This window comes from Equus caballus, chromosome 6, assembly GCF_041296265.1.
Source record: "Equus caballus isolate H_3958 breed thoroughbred chromosome 6, TB-T2T, whole genome shotgun sequence".
NCBI classification, from domain to species: domain Eukaryota; kingdom Metazoa; phylum Chordata; class Mammalia; order Perissodactyla; family Equidae; genus Equus; species Equus caballus.
In genome coordinates, this window is record NC_091689.1 from 85,058,028 (window position 1) to 85,076,498 (window position 18,471).

Consider the following 18,471-nt stretch of genomic DNA (forward strand, 5'->3'; position numbering starts at 1 on the left):
GGAGAACTCCATGAGACAGAAAACCAAAGAAAAACCAGTGAAGATCTAAGCCAAATCTTTAGAATGCATATACAATTGATATACTTCTAGCTAGAACAGATCCAGTGTTTCCTGGTTGCTATACTATAAATACTTTAATAATTAATATTGGTAGAGGGAACATAAAACCTTGGGTAACCTCTTTGTACAGTAGTGTAAATTTCTGCTGCTATGGCTGGTTTAGGCCGCTTGTCTAAGAGGCTTCCTTTGTGTTACCCTTTGAAAGGCTTCCTTTACTTCCTTGTTCCTCAAGGTGTAGATAACAGGATTCAGAGCAGGGGTGACCACAGTGTACATGAGGGCAGTGGCTTTGTCGGTTTCTGGAGTGTGTGCCACCTTAGGTTGGAGATAAGTGAACAAGGCAGTGCCATAGAACAGAGAAACAACCAGGAGATGAGAAGAACAAGTGGAGAACGCTTTGCGTCTTCCAGCTGCTGAAGGGATTCTGAAGATGGTCACAAGAATGCGCATGTAGGAGCACAGAATGAGGAAACAGGGACTCATAATGAAGAGCACGGAGACAGCAAAAACCACTATTTCGTTGTGGGAAGTATCAACACATGCCAGTTTCACTACGGGCATGATGTCACAAAAAAAGTGCTGAATCTTTCCTGTTCCGCAGAAGGGCAGACTGAAGATCCAGGTGGTCTGGGCTGACTCCACCACCACCCCGGTGGTCCAAGACGCTGCAGCCAATTTCAAACAGACACGAGGGCCCATGCGGAGAGTGTAATGCAGTGGGTAACAAATAGCTACAAAGCGGTCATAAGCCATGGCTGCTAGCAGGCAGCATTCTGTCAGTCCCAAGATGGTGAATACGTACATCTGAGCTGCACAGCCTCCCACACTTATGGTCTTGGTCTCTGCCAGCAGGTGCACCAGCATCAGAGGCACCACACTGGTGATATAGCACACCTCCAGGAATGAGAGGTTAACCAGGAAGAAATACATGGGGGTGTGCAGGGAAGGGGTGAGCCCGACCAGGCAGATGATGATGAGGTTTCCTCCCACAGTAAACAAGTAAAGGATTAAGAACACAAGAAACAGCACAGGTTGTAACTCTGCTAGAGAGGAAAAAGCCGCAAATGTGAATCTGGTGCAGAGGGACTGGTTTCCACTCATTGTAGACTCAGAACCAGACATCTGTGGAGAGAAGAAGAGGGCAGATAACTTAAAGGAATCCAGTTACCTATCATAGGCCTCTATCAAAACTCAGAAAAAGGAGCTTTCCTGGGATCAGTGGTCTGACATGAGAGCTGAGAACTTAGATTCCTTTTGCTAAATCTTTCTAAACAACTGCCCAATTAAATTGGATGTAATATTCCTTCATGATTTTGACTTCTGGATCTTATGCTGTTTTCACAGAATTTTAGAGAAAACAATGGCTTAAGTTACATGATCCGATTTTTTGCATTTTTATCTTATTGATATTCTAATCATATACACAGGCTATAACATAAGTAATACAAGAAGGCATTCTAATTGTAAATGAGTGACATAAAACCTACACGTATAGATTAAAATATAATGGTGCACTGCTCTGGTTTTTTTAATTCCATACACTTCCTTAAAAACACACTTAAAAGTTTGAAAGGGAGTATGTTTTTAGTCATTTATCTATTCATTTTGATACATAATTCTACTCACTTTGATTTGAAAAGAATAAGCCAATTATTAGGCAGCTAAAATCCATGGAAACCAAAAGAGTTAGAATCTCCTTTCCACAACCTCAGTGTAATTTTACAGGAAATTATGAATAGAAGAACATATCTAGAATCACAAAGCAAATTTTCTTTTCCTCGTTGGATTTCTAGACATCTTATGATTCCACATTGATGGAATAGGCATTATTTCTATTCTGATTAGATACCATAGGGATTGCATCCACTGCACAGCTTAATTATATTTGTCCCAAGAGGAACTCTTTCAGAAACAACAGCAATCAATGTTCAATGTAAATTTGGCTTTCATTTTTTGAATGCATTTTCCAGAGATAATCTATTGCCATTAGTTCCATCCCTTAAGTTTCAATATGTAAAACTAAAAGTTTCTAATGGATTTCTATCACGCAATTGAGATATTTCTTGAACTTTGTGGGTGTTTGCCATAGTAGTCTTCTTTAAGTTCTTCAAATGGCTCTAACTGCTCAGGTCTTTGTGATATCACTAGGCACAACACAGTACAAAAATTAGGCACTTTAAACTCCACAGATAGCATTCATTTTATTCACTATCTATGATTAAATTGTTAGAAGAATACATAAATAGCCTGATCAGGGAAATTCCAAATTTCCAATGGAGTTAATTAAAATAATTAATAATTTTAAAAATGTGAAAAAGTGTTTCTTTGCAACGTCCTCAAGAAATGAAGAATTTGTTCCTTCTTAAAGATCCTCATTGCTTCAAGTACAACCAATTTTCTTTTTCTTTTATTTTTCCATTTCTAGCTTTGTTGAGGTATAATTGACAAAAATTTGCATATATTTAAAGTTTATGTTGTGTGATTTGATATACATTGGCAAGTGATTACCACAGTCAAGTTAATGAACATATCCATCACTTCACATAGTTGTCATTTTTTTGTATGTATGTGATGAGAATACTTAGGATCTACTCTCCTAGCGAATGTCAAGCATGTGATAGAACTTTATTAACAATAGTCATTATGCTGTACATTAGATCCCTAGGACTTATTCATCTCGTAACTAGCTTGTATACCCTTTGATCAACATCTACCCATTTACCTCACTCCCAAACCATTCTACCCTCTGTGCTGTCTGTTTCTATAAGTTCAGCTTTTATTTTTAGACTCCACAAATAAGTGAGATGATATCATATTTCTCTTTCTTTCACTTTGCGTAATGCCCTCTAGCATCATCCACATCATTCCAATGGCAGGATTTCCTTCTTTTTTATGGCTGAATAATATTCCTCTTTGACGTTGGTCTTGGCAATGGGTTTTTTTGGATCTGACATCAAATATTCAAGCAACAAAAGCAAAAATAAACAAGTAGGACTACATCAAACAAGAAAGTTTCTGCACTGCAAAGGAAACCGTCAACAAATTGAAAAGGAAACATGCAGAATGAGAGAGAATATTTACAAACCATATATCTAAGAAGGGGTTAATATTCAAAATGTATAATGATTTCATGCAACTGAATAGCAAAAAGCAAATAATCCAATTCAAAAATGAGCAAAGAACCTGAATAGACATTTTTCAAAAGAAGACATCCAAATGACCAACAGGTACATGAAAAGGTGCTCAACATCACTAATCATTAGGGAAATGCAAACCAAAACCACTTTGAGATATTGCCTTACACCCATTAGGATGGCTATTATGAAAAAGACATGAGATAAGGGTTGACAAGGATGTGGAGAAGAGGGCACTCTTGTACCCTGTTAGTGGGAATGTAAATTGGTACAGCTATTATGGGAAAGAGTATGCACATTCCTCGAAAATTGAAAATAGAGCTACCAAATAATCCAGCAATCCACTTCTGGGTATATATTTGAAGGAAACAATTGTATCTTAAGGAAACAGCTACACCTCCTCGTTCATTTCAGCATTATTCACAATAGTAAGATATGGAAACAAGTGTCCATCTTTGATGTATTTTTATACTAAAATATTAACAAAACAAAAGTTGATACTACGTTTCTCTAATTTAATCTCCACCTGCACTCTATGTTAGGTATCTCTCAGTCTAGTTTTGAAACCAGAGGATGGTGTCAAGAATTAATATGAGTATATTGTTGAATGTAACATATTTGTTAAGAGAAGAAAGTCAAGAGTTCTCACATGCCACTTCACATCTGCTTTTGATCTGAATCGCTTGGTAAAGGGCCACAAAATTTGGTGAGACAATGAGCAGATGGGAATGAGTCTTACCAATAATAACAAAAAAATACTGTATGGACTTCAGATTCTATGACAGCTTCTCATATCCTTCTCTAATCCCATAGAACGTGAGTGGTCCTGAAAACAAAACTTAGGATGAAAAAGTGGCTCAACATGGTATTTTCCAAGACAAGGAAAGAGTATTTGAGGAAGGAGTGATTACGTGTGCCAAACATTTCTGAGAAGTTGAGAAAAAAATAGTTTTTAGTTATGTGTTGATTTATAGCCCTACACTGGCCATTGATGACTTCAGAAAAGAACAATTTTGAAAATGAGGTAAGAGCACAAACCAGACTGAAGCTGACTAAAGAGAAGTTAAAAAAAAGAAAGAAATCATTGGGATCAACACTTTGGAGACATTTGGCCATGAAGGGGAGGAGAAAGACTGATATTTAGAGAGAAAAAGAAAGGAGAGGGCAAGCTTATGTATTATTGTTATTCACTATGCTTTTCAGATGGAGAACACTGAACTTGTGTAATAGCTGATGAGAAGGAGTCTTCTAGAAGAAAGCCCTTCCTCCCCCTATATTTTGAAAATAGAATAGTATAACCTTAATTTTAATTTTTGAATTAAAGTATAATTAAAAACCTATGAGCATTTCATGGTAGAAAAATAAAAAAAAAACCTGTTTATCATATTAAGATCTATGCTTTATTACATAATGATGTCTGATTTGAGACAAGGATTCACTGTAACGTCATTCTAAAACCTTGTTTGTGGGGCTTACATTCACCCATTACTTGCAACAGTGTTAAGATCATCTTTATAATAATAGCAATAGTAATAGTAATAATATATGGTTAATAATAAGAGCTAATATTTTTTAATGTTTATCAATGGCTAGATACACGTTTGACAATTTGTGTATTTTACCTCATTTAGTTTTTATGACAATTCTTTGAAAGAGTTATTATTGGTATCCCCATTATAGAGACCAGAAAACTTAAACACAGAGTTATTATATAATTTCGCAAGGTATTATAGACACAAAGATGTGGAGTTGGGATTTGAAGTCAGGCTGTCTCATTTAATACCAACATGTATAATATTTTCCTTCTTTTTAAGGCCCTCTGCTCTCTCTTCTATATAAATTTTGGTGAACTAGATGATAGAAGTTGTGTTAATAAACATTGAGAGTCTGGAGAAAAAAGGAAATGAAAGACCTATAAGAAAGAAAGAGGGTTCCCAATCATTCTGGTTATTCTCCTCACCTCAAAGAATTTACTTTAAAGAACATGAAGATACTTGTTTCTACATTCACTTTACAGTGTTGAGAATGCAGGGCAATCCTTGGGGATAAAAAGATAGTATAATTATAGATATAATACTGAAGCTCTTGATAAGTAATAGTGCAGTGATTTTTAAGACATCTTTAAAAGTCATATACATTCGTACTTATAGAAGAGTATTTATTATCAAAATAAATACTAAACAACCAACCAACCAAATAAGTAAACCAAGTTTTAAATGCATGCAACCAAAAGCAAATCAAGATTCTAATTATCTGTGTTAATAAGTAAATAATTGCACCACTACTTAGATTTTTCTCGCTTAATTCTTTTTAGACACTTACTGTATTGGGTTCCAACCAACTGTGAAATTACCATCCACAAAGATATATACCAATCCTATGATACATATGATACTGTGTCATACGCCAATGGGTAGAACACAAGTTATTTGAAAGGCTAAAATAAAAAAAATATTGAAAAACAAATGTTGAGGATGTGGAACACTGAAATTCTTATAAATTTACAACCAATTTTCAGAATAGTTTGTAGTTTTTTATAAGTTTAAACATATTATGACCCTTTCAGCCAGAAATTCCACTCTTAGATGTTTAGCCACGAGGAATGAAAATAAACGTAAAATATACAACACATGTAGACATACAAGAATGTTTATAAATGCTATAGTCATCACAGCCTAAAGTAAAAGAAACACCAATGTCATCGACAGGGGAATAGAGAGAATTTTGTTATATTCATACAATACCACTAACAGTAGAATGAATAACAGACTCACTCTACCTCATGGATGAACATTTAGCTGAATGAAAGAACACAGTCACAAAATACCATATACTTACTATATGATTGCATTTACCGGAATTCCTGGAGTACCAAAAACAAATCTATGGTGATAGAAATCAGAAAGTGATTGCTTTAGGGGAAGGGGAATTGACTGGAAGACTCATGAGGAACCTCTGTGGAATAATTTAATGGTTTTTTTTTTGTCTGGTTGTATAAAATTGTGAAACACCACTGAACTGGGCAGGCTCAGTGGCGTAATGGTTAAGTTTGCGCACTCCACTTTAGCGGCCTGGGGTTCATAGGTTCAGATCCCAGGCACGGACTTATGCACTGCTCATCAAGCCACACTGTGGCAGCATCCCAAATAAAATAGAGGAAGATTGGCACAGATGTTAGCTCAGGGCCAATCTCCCTCACAAACAACAACAACAACAAAAACCCAGGGAACTGAGAATCTGAGTTCTGTGTATTATATTGTTTTTAAATTATCTATATCTATCACACATAGATACATATGTATCCATATCTCCATGGATAGAAATGATTAAAAAATAAAATATCTAGAATTATACATAAACTATTATTTGCAAATAGTATCCATTTTATTTCCTCTATTCTAATCTTTTCTATCTTTCAGTGCTTTTTAACTTACCTGAGCACATCATACCAGAGAATATTTCAATGTTGTAACATCAAGCCTTAGAATTGCTATTGCTTTTATATTTAGGTACACTCTGTTAGATTAAGAAAGTTGCCTTTTGTAGTAATAAGCCTTTAAAACAGCCTCTAATAGTCTCCATCTCCTGGTATTCATGCCCTCTCATAGTCCCTTACTATGTTGGAGACATGTTGATGCGTGACCCCTAAGTTTACATTTTAAAGTATGTTGGTAACTATCCAAAGAGATGGATACGTTAATTAGCTTGAATGTGGTACTTACTTCACAATGTATCTGTATATCAAATCACCAAACTGTACACCTTAAATATATAAAATTCTTACTTGTCAAATACATCTCAATAAATAAAGCTCTTGTTAAAAAATACAAAAAATAAATTAAAAAAAAAAGGAAATGGGTTCTTTCCTATTGCTCTTTTGAAGCACTGCTCTTGGAGAGGCCAGCTGACATGTCCTGAGGATCTCAGGCAGCTCTGCGGAGAACTCTACATGTCAAGGAACTGAGGCTTCTTGCCCATGGTCAGAACCAATTCAACAGCAATCTGAGTGAGCTGTCTGGAAGCAGATCCCCAGCCCCAGCCTAGTGTTCAGGTGGCTGCAGCCCTGGATTTATTGAGCTTTCATTAAATTAACGAGCTTACATATTGTGTAAGTGTAAGATAGACAACATGATGATTTGATACATGTATATATTGTAATATGATTACTACAATAGGGTTAGTTAACACTCCATCACCTCACATGATTACTGTTTTTATGTCCATGTGGTGAGAACATTTAAGATCTACTCTCTTAGAAACTTCGAGTATGTAATACTTGTATAACAAGTACAACAATACAAATAATACAAATATAACAATACAATATCTATTGTTAACTATAGTCACTATGCTATACATTAGAGCCCCAAAATTTATTTATCAAATAACTGAAAGTTTATACTCTTTAACCAACAACTCCATATTTCCCCCAATCCCTGGCTCTGGCAACCACCATTCTACTCCCTGTTCCTGTGAGTTCAGCTTTTTTAGATTCCACATATAAGTGTGACCATATCTTGACTGCAGCCTCATTAAACACTCTGAGCCAACTGCCCCCAGATAAACGTTTCTGAGTGTGGTTTCTGAATTCCAGAACCACAGAAATTGCGAGGTAATCAATGTTTATCATTGTTCTAAGTATTGAGGTAATTTTGTTACATAAAAGTAGATAATTACGACACCTTCCATAGATTGTTGAGAGTTTTTATAAAGAATGGCTGTAAAATGTAATCAAGAATTTTTTATGCAGCCAATGAAGACGTAATGTGATTTCCCATGTTTAATCTCTTAAAACGGCAAGCTGCCTTGACTGATTTTCTAATGTGAAGTTGGATCATTATTTATTAAGATTTTTATACATTGCTGAATTAGTTTTCTAAACATCTAATTTTGGATCTTGATGTCGATGTTCAAGAATGAAAGTGATGTGTAATTTTCCTTTCTATTACAGAATTTACGGGTTTAAGTCTCAATAGTGATCCGGCTCGATAAAATAAGTGAGGAATACTAATATCTCTTTATTATTTAGACACAAAAAAACTGTTTGTGAAAGACTTGATTTTTTTCTTTTTTTGGGTCTTAGTTTGCTTGGTAGAACTTTCTAGTTATGACAAATGGGTGTATATTTTTTTGTGGAATTCTTTTTGACTACTGATTCATTTTCACAAATTGTTGTGTGACTAATCCAGTTTTTGATTTCTTCTTAAGTTAGCTTTGGTTAATTGTATTTTGTTCCTAACTTTTCAAAAGTTTATTTATCTACACTGTTATATTTATTTGACCCATCTTTTTTTATCTGGAACATTTGAAGGGAAATACCTTTTACTTATTATTTATTTTGGTTATTTTCTCCTCACTTTATTTTTTTAGTATATCTTTCCAGAGCATTGTCAAACTTTAGTTATTTTCAAAGAATCACGATTGGCTCCACTGATGCTCTCTTCTGTATGTATGTTTTGTTTCATTAGTTTCCAAGGTTTTCTTTGTAATGTATTGCCTACCATTTTCTTTTTCCTTTTCAGGAAGATTAGCCCTGAGCTAACATCTGCTGCCAATCCTCCTCTTTTTGCTCAGAAAGACTGGCCCTGAGCTAACATCTGTGCCCGTCTTCCTCTATTTTGTATGTGGGATGCCACCACGCATGGCTTGATAAGCAGTGTGTAGGTCATGCCTAGGATCTGAACCTGTGAACTCTGGGCTACGGAAACAGAAAGCACAAACTTAACCACTGTATCACTGGGCTGGCCCCTGAGGGGGATATTTGGATGCATATTCTGTGACACTATAAACCTCTGGTTCTCCAAAATTTTAGTGAATTTGAATGTGCCCATTCAAAGTAGAAAGTGTGCAACACTAATTGTCAAAAAAACCTGACAATTTTCTTGGGTAGCTTTATTCATATTTCACAGTGGAGACCATGGATGGTGCGCTATAGAGATTGATCACTCAAAGACCAGCCGCTCAACCTAGTACTGCTAGTCACTCAGGATACAACCACGTATGAAATGCAAGCACTTGCCTCCACATTGCTATTTATTGTGTTTCTCTTTTCTCTCATTTTGGTCTCCTACACTCACATTCTCACAACTATTTTGAGGATGCTCTCTGCTAGTGGTCGCCAGAAGGCATTTTCCACTTGTTCATCAAACTTCATTGTGGTATCCCTTTTCTATGGAATAGCCAGCTTGACCTACCTACGGCCCAAATCCAACCAGTCCCCTGAGAACAAGAAGACAGTGTTATTGTCCTACATCATTGTCACTCCTATGTTAAACTCCATCATATACAGCCTAAGGAACAACGAAGTAAAGGGGGCAGTCAAGAGGACAATCACTTGAAGAGTCTTGCAGAAGTTAGATTTATTTTGCATCCTATTGTGTAGAGTTTTCCTAAACAAAGTAGGGAGTGGAACCCATGAACAAAAGCTTAAGAGGAGTAGAAGATTTGCTCTTATTTTGTCAGTGTCACTTACTATGATGGATGGATCTCAGTGTCTCAGTCAGAGTCCCAGCAAGAAACATATGGTACTCTCAAATCGGAATAATTGAGAGAATCCTTATGAGGGCACTATTTACAACTTGGGGAGCAGGGTTAGATAATAATCACACAGCACATATAATGGAAATTTTATATCTCTTCATCTGAAAGGGCAAGGTGAAGAAGTATTAACTGGAACCTGGAGAATACTAAACTATGAGGAAAAGCCACCTACCAGGAAATCTGTTCTTTAGTAGAGGATGGCTGCCAACCCAGCCTTATTCTGCTTTGACTTTCTCACATTTATTGCTGGTGCCTGTTCTTGATCAAACCAATTTTGAGACAGAGGACAAGAATGTCTGTTGATGCAGTATGTAAAGGCCAGTCTTCTAGGGCACAGACCAGGATGGAAAAAGTTATGAAGGATAAATGAAAATATCCACCACAAACCACTATATGGTCTGCAGCTAATGTGATGCAACGATCAGTCATGTAATGTGTTTTAAGTGACTGTTTAAAAGGTCTATTGAAAGGTGGAGATTTCTTGCTGCCAAGAATTCATGGTGCAAACTCTTTAAATGACTTGCTGGTTTAAATGAGGTTATTTAATAAAATTACTTTAGTATTAATATTTGGTGACGTGATTCTAGACTTCTTTGATTATTGGCTAAATAAGCTCTTAGTCTTTTTTTTCTTTTGAGGAAGATTAGCCCTGAGTTAACATCTGCCACCAATCCTCCTATCTTTGCTGTGGAAGGCTGCTGCTGAGCTAACGTCTGTGCCCATCTTCCTCTACTTTATATGTGGGACGCCCGCCACAGCATGGCTTGACAAGCAGTGTGCATGTCCACACCCAATATCTGAACCAGCGAACCCCAGGCCACCGAAGTAGAATGTGCGAACTCAACCACTGTGCCGCTGGGCCAGCCCTAAATAAGCTATTAGTTTTTATGAATCAGCTATTACTTCTTAGAATTTATACAGCAATTTTCAGGTAGATGAAAGGAAAAATTTATGTAAAATGATGATTCATTGTGGAATGAAACATATTGACTTGGCAGTCAAATAAGCACTAATTTGAATTCAGACCCTGATACTCAGTAACAATTTATTTATTCTCCATGAACCATGATTCATACATAGGTTTGTCGCAAAGTTATGTGAGTTTTCACTGTATTATTACAATGTAATATATTCAGAATGAAGAGGACAGTGATTATTTACGAACCACTTAGTCCCTGGACCTATTTTGTGAGTCTTAGGGGAAGGCAGGAACCATTTTCCATGGAGGAGATGTGAGGGCCAGATATATATTTTACCATACTGCCTTGCAGCTCATTTGTAGACATTTAACTTAAGCTCAATGAATCAGATTTTGAATTGTGATTTAGTGGCACAAAAATGGAGACAGTGGAGATTCACATGAAGTCACATGGAGACTGTTATAGCAGTGGCAGCTCAGTGTATTTGAAATACTTGAAGTAAATCATATATTTATTTGGAGTGTGCTTAAATTGTTTTGGCTTGTCAATCATCTTTTTCTGTATTTAAGTATCTTTGGGTTGCTTTGAAGAACGGGTTTAAGATGTACAGCATAACGTGTTGACATACATATTTTATGAAATGATTACCACAATAAATTTAGTTAACGTCCATCACCTTATATAGTTACAAAAAAAATCTTTCTCCTTGTGATGAGAACTTTTAGGATTTACTCTCTTAGCAATTTTGAATACACCATACAGCAACGTTAACTATAGTCATCAGGTTGTACATTTCATCCTCAGTATTTATTTATCTTAAAACCAGAAGTTTATACCTTTTGACCATCTTCATCCAATTCTCCAGCTGTACCCTCTGCCTCTGGCAACCATACATCTGATCTCTTTTTCTATGAGTTTTTTTTTTTTTTTTTCAGATTTCACATGTAAGTGAGATCATACAGTATTCTATTATTATTATTTGGAAATAGGGCATTTATAGATGTATAATGCCCTCAAGGCCCATCCATGTCACAAATGTCAAGATTTCCTATAGGTCTGTGTACCTATGTGTCTCTAAATCTCTCTCACTCTCCTTATATATTTATAGATGTAATCAGTTTAAGATGGCTTTGTACTAGGTTAGAGTGGGCCTTAAATCCAATGAGTAGTGTCATTATATAAGGAGCCATATGAGGATGGAGGCAGAAGCTGGAAAGATGCAGCTACAAGCCAGGAACACCAAGGATTGTTGACAACCATCAGAGGCTAAGAGAAAGACATGGAATAGATCCACTTTCTTTCAGCCACGTGATTCTCATGAGAACAAGGCAAGGCTAGCCTGCTGGAAGCAGAGAGATCTATTGAAGGAGAGCTCATTCATCCCAACTGAGGCTTTTCTAGCTCAGGCACACAGCCAATTGATTCCCCAAAATGTGGGATAACCCAGTCCAGATCAGCAGAAATGTCCAGCTGAACTATAGACTCATGAGCAGTAACAAATGCTTGTTGTTTTATAGGGGAGATTTGTTATGCAGAAATGGCAAAGTTAGAAAAGATGCGGAACTAATTCCAGGTAATGAAATGGGGACTCACATCTATCAGATCCATCCTTGACTCTAAGTGAAATTGTTCACACTACAAAACATGGTACAGAGAAGGTGTGAATGTCGACCTTGCATCGTACCAGAGCTAGTTTCTTGTACTTGCCTTTATGATTGCCCACTTGATTTATTGAAATCTCCCTCCCTTCATTTGTCTATCTCCCTGAATGTTAACTTGATCCTCAAGCTTCCAGTATATTTTTCTATCTTTTACTTAGACTGTTTTACACATGGATCTGAATACTACATTGATTACAGCACGAACTATAGGTTCAGTCAGGAGAGAATTCTAACAACCCCATTAGCCCTCAGATACCACTACCCTCAATATAGTTCCTATAATTTACCCTTTAGAAAATAAAATGGGAATAGTTCATTCAAAGACTTTTGATCCTTTATAAAAGATTAAAAAGGGAGATGATAAAATAGAAGAGCTCAAGCCTGGAGAAAATTGATATAAAATAAGAATTAGGTAAAAAACCAAGATTCAGTTAATATATATTTATAGGATTCCAAATATGTGCTAGTCACTTTCATAAGTCCCAGAGATCCAGCATTAAATAAAGTCCTTCACTTAGCGGAACTTACAATTTATTGAGAATGATAGACCAAAAACACATAAGCGAATAAAGAAATAATAGAATTTAAGAATGGTGTGAACAATAAAAAAATCGACTATGTAGAAAATATCAAGCAAGTGAGGGTGTTAGACAGTAGTTGAGTAGTGGCTATGTTGGATAGCACGGGCAGGGAAACTTCCACTGGAGCATGCCCAATTCTGAGATCTGAATGACAAGAGATCTGAATGACATGATGTCTAGAGAAAGAATATCACAGAAAGATGAAATAACAGATGCAGAAGGCTTGAGCTGGCAATGGGCTTGCGTGACAAAGGAATAGCAAGATATTCACTCACATAGAGCAAAGTGAATAAGAAAAACAGTGATGGATACATTTTAAGAGCATTGGAATGGTAAAGAAGGCCATGCAGGGGATCGCAAGCTGCTTCCATGCTCTAAAGCAGGGCTGCCTTTGTTTTCTTCTTACCTGCTAACTTGACCCATCTTTGTTAGGATAGAAAGCAAGGCATTCCTGAACATTTTAAAGCAGACAAATTCTCAAGGCCTAGGGACTGTTTCCCAGTGGGTCCTGAGTCTTTATATGCTCCAGTTCAGCCTCAAAAGGAGCCGATTTGGACCTAAGGCAGAAGTGATTCACTGGCTTGAGGTAGGAGAGGGTTGGTGACGGCTACATTTAACTAGAAACATATAGTCTCCTTATTTTGTTTGTGTACATTTCATGTTTGCTTGTTGATGCAACTGCACACACTTTTTAAAATAAAATTTGGAATGATTTAAGTACACACAGGTGACAAACTCAAAACATAACATTTTAGTACATATATATATTTTTTCAGGCAGTAAATATTACACCATACTCACAGAATTAAACTTAAAGTGGTAAAATAAATCAAATGACAAATATTCTGTTTTTCCACTATGCCCATTCTTCTTCTCACAGATTTGATTTTCTTAACTTTCTTCTTAAATGTAATCTAAAACAATGCTCCATAAACTAATAAATATTTCTTAAAGCTTTGGGGTCCACCACAGAAGGAAACAGAAGCTAAACATGAAAGTGACATATAATTCATCATGAGGATGAGTTGTCTTTGAGAGTGTGAATTCCTAACTAAAGTTATCCATAAAAGAATTGGGGAAGTTCTTCCACGCCCTTTTAACTGCACATAAACCTTATCTTTTTTTTTTTTTTCAGTGACCTAGGGGTAAATCTTTTGAAGACAATATGTTTTTTTGCCAAATAAATTCTCTTGAGATCAGGTATTAATTATATCACCATATACATACACATATGATTTTATACATATATATATAAAATATATATAGCACTGATAGAACTAATCTTTACTATAAAGGAGTAACATCTTTTTTATGATGAAAGAAATATGTTTAATATAAATTTTACACTTATATAAAAATTATCATTTTGTTCATCTTTTATTTAATACATGACGAGACAACTTACTATTATAAAAATTTTGCTCTACTCTCGTTTTTGACCACTCATTTATTCATTCAGTAAAGTGGTTCTATTAAGCGGGAATCGACTGCAAAGTTTTGTTTTGTTAAAAAAATTACTATTTAAACAATGGAAATTTCAAAATATTAACATTCTTTAGTGAATGCAATTGCTTGATTATTCACTTTTTAAGTTAGAATTTTGTCTTAATATCTAGGATCTCAAAATAGAAGATTACATTGATATCTTCAAATTATGTGACACACTAGTTATTTTTATGTAGAAACAGAAAATTTTACCAATTGTTCCCATCCCTAATATTTATTTCAACTGACTGTGGCAATATTACAATTTAATGAACTATTTTGTTATAGGGGAAGTAGTGCCCTAATATTCCTCTAAATGTAAAACATTCTTATGAAATTCATTATTTGTACATAATTTTTAATTTCCCATACTTGTAAATGTGTACTCATTATAAATTAGTCAAGATAACGTATTCAGACGTAGACAGCCAAAATTTCAATTGACACAAATTTACATTATTTGTACATTAATCTAACTGTTCATTAACATAACAGAATTCCTTCCCCCCCCCCACGTCCCCCCAGTACATAGTTGTACATTTTAGTTGTGGGTCCTTCTAGTTGTGGCATGTGGGATGCTGCCTCAGCACGGCCTGACAAGCGGTGCCATTCCGCGCCCAGGTTCCAAACCGGGGAAGCCCTGGGCCACCAAAGTGGAGCGCGAGAACTTAACCACTTGGCCATGGGGCCAAGCCCCAGAATTTCTAATATAACACTGCATAGCTGCATAGCATCTTATAGCCTTTAAATATACAACTTTCTACAAAAGTGCTAATTGGATGCAGTTATAATATTAGTAACCCTGAAATTTTCCAGATACAATTTTACTAGATAATGTCTTCCTAAGTTGGCAAAACTGCCCTTTTTCTGTATTAAATATTTCTGGAATTTTTAACTTAAGATATAAAATGTGTGACTATTGCTAACTTATCATGGATTATAATATGAAAATACACTAGCCTATGTAGTGAAACAATTGATCAAATGAATAGAATTTTATGATTTTTTGAATAGGAAAAGGCATTCTGTTAGTAATATTTCTTCCTGTCTGATTATGGAAAATATTAATAGAACATTCTGAAGGAACTGTATGCATAAACTTAATTGAAGCTTTATTTGCATAAAAACTCTATAGCATTCAATAAAATGGGGCTATGAGTCTAAAGATAAGTCAAAAATATATGTTGCATTAAAATGTTACTAAACTGTACAATTTTCCGGGCTCTGTATAAAAAATATAAAGGAATAGGAGACTATTCTTCTGGTCAATTCATTTGTGTTAAAGTTGGACACATAAAGAGTGCATAACGTGATATAACTGGAAAATGACTTGACCTTACGACTCAGTGTTATGTCATGGTAAAATTTTATAAAGAAGAGGAGAAACAATTGTTGATTGCAATGGTTAGATAAAATTGTACAGAGAATTGAGCTTGAACTGACTTTTTAAGGCACTATACTGTGTTGATAGATTCTGCGTGCACCAAGAAAGCACAGTGAGATTATTTTGATTTACTATTTCACCAAGGACTAATCCATATATCTATATTAAATGGTGATGGCATTTACTGAGCCCTGACATGAACAAGGAACTGTAAGCGATATGAATTCCGAACACTATTAAGAATTAAAAGAAAAATCTATACAGGCTTTGAGCTTCAGTAGGCGCACAGAATTATTATTCAAAATGAGAAAGTTGAAATAAGCAAAAAATACAAAGCAACGAGAAGAAAACAAGCAAGCTCAGTGTTGTTCCTATAGTTCATACCATGCATTATATGGATTTTGTTGACTAATAAACTGAGAGATAAAAGACTAATTTAAAAAATCTCAAATAAAACATACTCTCTAAATTTGCTTTAGTTTTGTCTATGCACATGTGATAGCATACAATAACAGAGAGGAAAATCAGTGTAGAAGGAATGAGAACAAAAATATAAACAAGTGGGAAAATGGTGAGAAATAAATATTGGTACTATTTAGAAGAAATGATTGAAAATGTCCCTAAGAAGCAGGATCTTTGTTATTTCTGAAATAAATTAGGAACATGTGTTAATTTTTTATTAAAAGATAGGTCATTTTAAAAATAAGGGGTAGAGGAAGAGTCAGCGTTTTGAATTTTACTTTTAATTATTTCTGACCTTCATTTTATATTTCAATAAAAATCTGGAGCCTTTTGTTTTATTCCAACATTTATCATTGTTATTTTCTGCCTTAATTTGTCTGAAGTTAATGATGGGAAACCAAACATCAGTGAAAGAGTTCATCCTTCTTGGATTGACAAATGACGCCGAACTTCAAGCTGTGCTTTTCCTCTTTCTGCTGCTAACTTACGTCTTAAGTGTCATGGGGAACTTGACCATCATCATTCTGACCCTGCTGGATTTTCGCCTCCAGACTCCTATGTATTTCTTCCTCCGGAATTTTTCCATTCTGGAAATATCTTTTACCTCTGTCTTTGTTCCCAAAATGCTGGTCAACATAGGGACTGGAGACAAGACTATCTCTTTTGCTGGTTGTTTCACTCAGTACTTTTTTGCCATCCTTCTGGGAGGAACTGAATTTTACCTTTTAGCTGCCATGTCCTATGATCGCTATGTTGCCATTTGCAAACCCCTACATTACACAACTATAATGAGCAGAAGACTCTGCATTCAACTTGTCCTGTGTTCTTGGTTTTCTGGTGTTTTAGTTGTCATTGTGCCGCATACAATGACTCTGCAGCTGCCTTTCTGTTCATCCAACATCATCAACCATTATTACTGTGACTACATTATCTTACTAAAATTATCTTGTTCAGACACACACTTCATAGAAGTGATTGCCTTTGTCACCTCTGCGGTTACCCTCATCTTCACATTGATGCTAGTAATTCTTTCCTACACATACGTCATCAAGACAATTCTGAGAATCCCCTCTGTTCAACAAAGAAAAAAAGCCTTTTCTACATGTTTCTCTCACATGATCGTGGTCTCACTTTCTTACGGAAGCTGTATCTTTATGTATATAAATCCCTCTGTTAAGGATGCAGCGACTTTTAATAAGGAAGTGGCTGTTTTAAACACTTCAGTTGCCCCTCTGTTGAACCCTTTCATCTACACCCTAAGGAACAAGCAAGTGAAAATAGCCTTCAAAGATATGGTCAGGAAGATAATTTTTTCAAGAAAGTGAAACTGTCTGAGGTTTATTATTACAATAAATAATAAATGTTTGGATGTCCGTAGATGTGCATTATTATAATTTAAAAATATTTCCTATATGACATCATTAATATCCTATCTGAGCATGGAGACAGTAAAACTACTTATTTAAGTAAGCTGATTTTCTCATCACTTTATTGTTCATAAAAATTTAGAGGGGTGTGTGTAGGTATGTGTATGTGTGTCCTCTAAGAATTTCATACTTTTTTCTTCATTTGTACTTTACTTCTAAAGAAAAGATTGGAGAGAAATTCAGAATTGCAAAAATGACTTCTAATAATTTGTTTTTTTACAACTGAAATTTTCTTATCTTATCCATTGCCATATGGTCTTCAATATCTACACTTGTAACTGAATAATTAAATACAAATCCCAAAGAAATTTACTTTAGTTTGTTAATAACAGCTTAAGTAATATATTAGTGAATTGATGCAAAGTTGGTTCTTTTCAAATTATAATATTCATACTTAAACTTAGTCTTTCCACAACGATCACTTAATGAGAACATGGGCATATTCGGTTTTTAAGGGGAGAAGCTCTGAAGAAGAGAAAATCGATATGTCTTTGTTTCATTATTGATGGGAAAGTGCTTCAGGATGATTTGTACACAGATTAAACTCTTTGAATGAATCCATGAAAGAGGTAAAGGGATGATTCGAACTTAAGCTAATTAGAAATAGGTCCTTATAGTAAATTGCATATGATTTAGTGTCATGCCTAGTGACTGTTCTGGCTCTCATTTACAAGAATATGAAGTAAAACTACATTAAGATTGTCCACGGTGTTAATGATATTGTAGCCTTAAGTTATATTCTTTCTAAACTTCATACTAAACTTTAAGAGTTTATAATTTGATATCCTTGGGCGGGCTTTCCATCACAAGTAAAAGC

At 35.3% G+C, this 18,471-nt stretch overlaps 2 protein-coding genes and 1 pseudogene across 2 annotated transcripts; 2 read left to right on the forward strand and 1 right to left on the reverse strand.

Annotated features, from left to right (window-relative positions):
• Positions 1–219: 219 nt before the first annotated feature.
• OR10U1 (olfactory receptor family 10 subfamily U member 1) lies at positions 220–1,161 on the reverse strand. Its single transcript, XM_001489021.5, has one exon. It carries the CDS (start codon positions 1,159–1,161, stop codon positions 220–222), a length of 942 nt encoding a protein of 313 aa, XP_001489071.5.
• Positions 9,132–9,532, forward strand: OR10BR1P (olfactory receptor family 10 subfamily BR member 1, pseudogene; annotated as a pseudogene).
• On the forward strand, positions 16,614–17,552 carry OR6C314 (olfactory receptor family 6 subfamily C member 314). Its single transcript, NM_001390906.1, has one exon. It carries the CDS (start codon positions 16,614–16,616, stop codon positions 17,550–17,552), a length of 939 nt encoding a protein of 312 aa, NP_001377835.1.
• Positions 17,553–18,471: the final 919 nt, after the last annotated feature.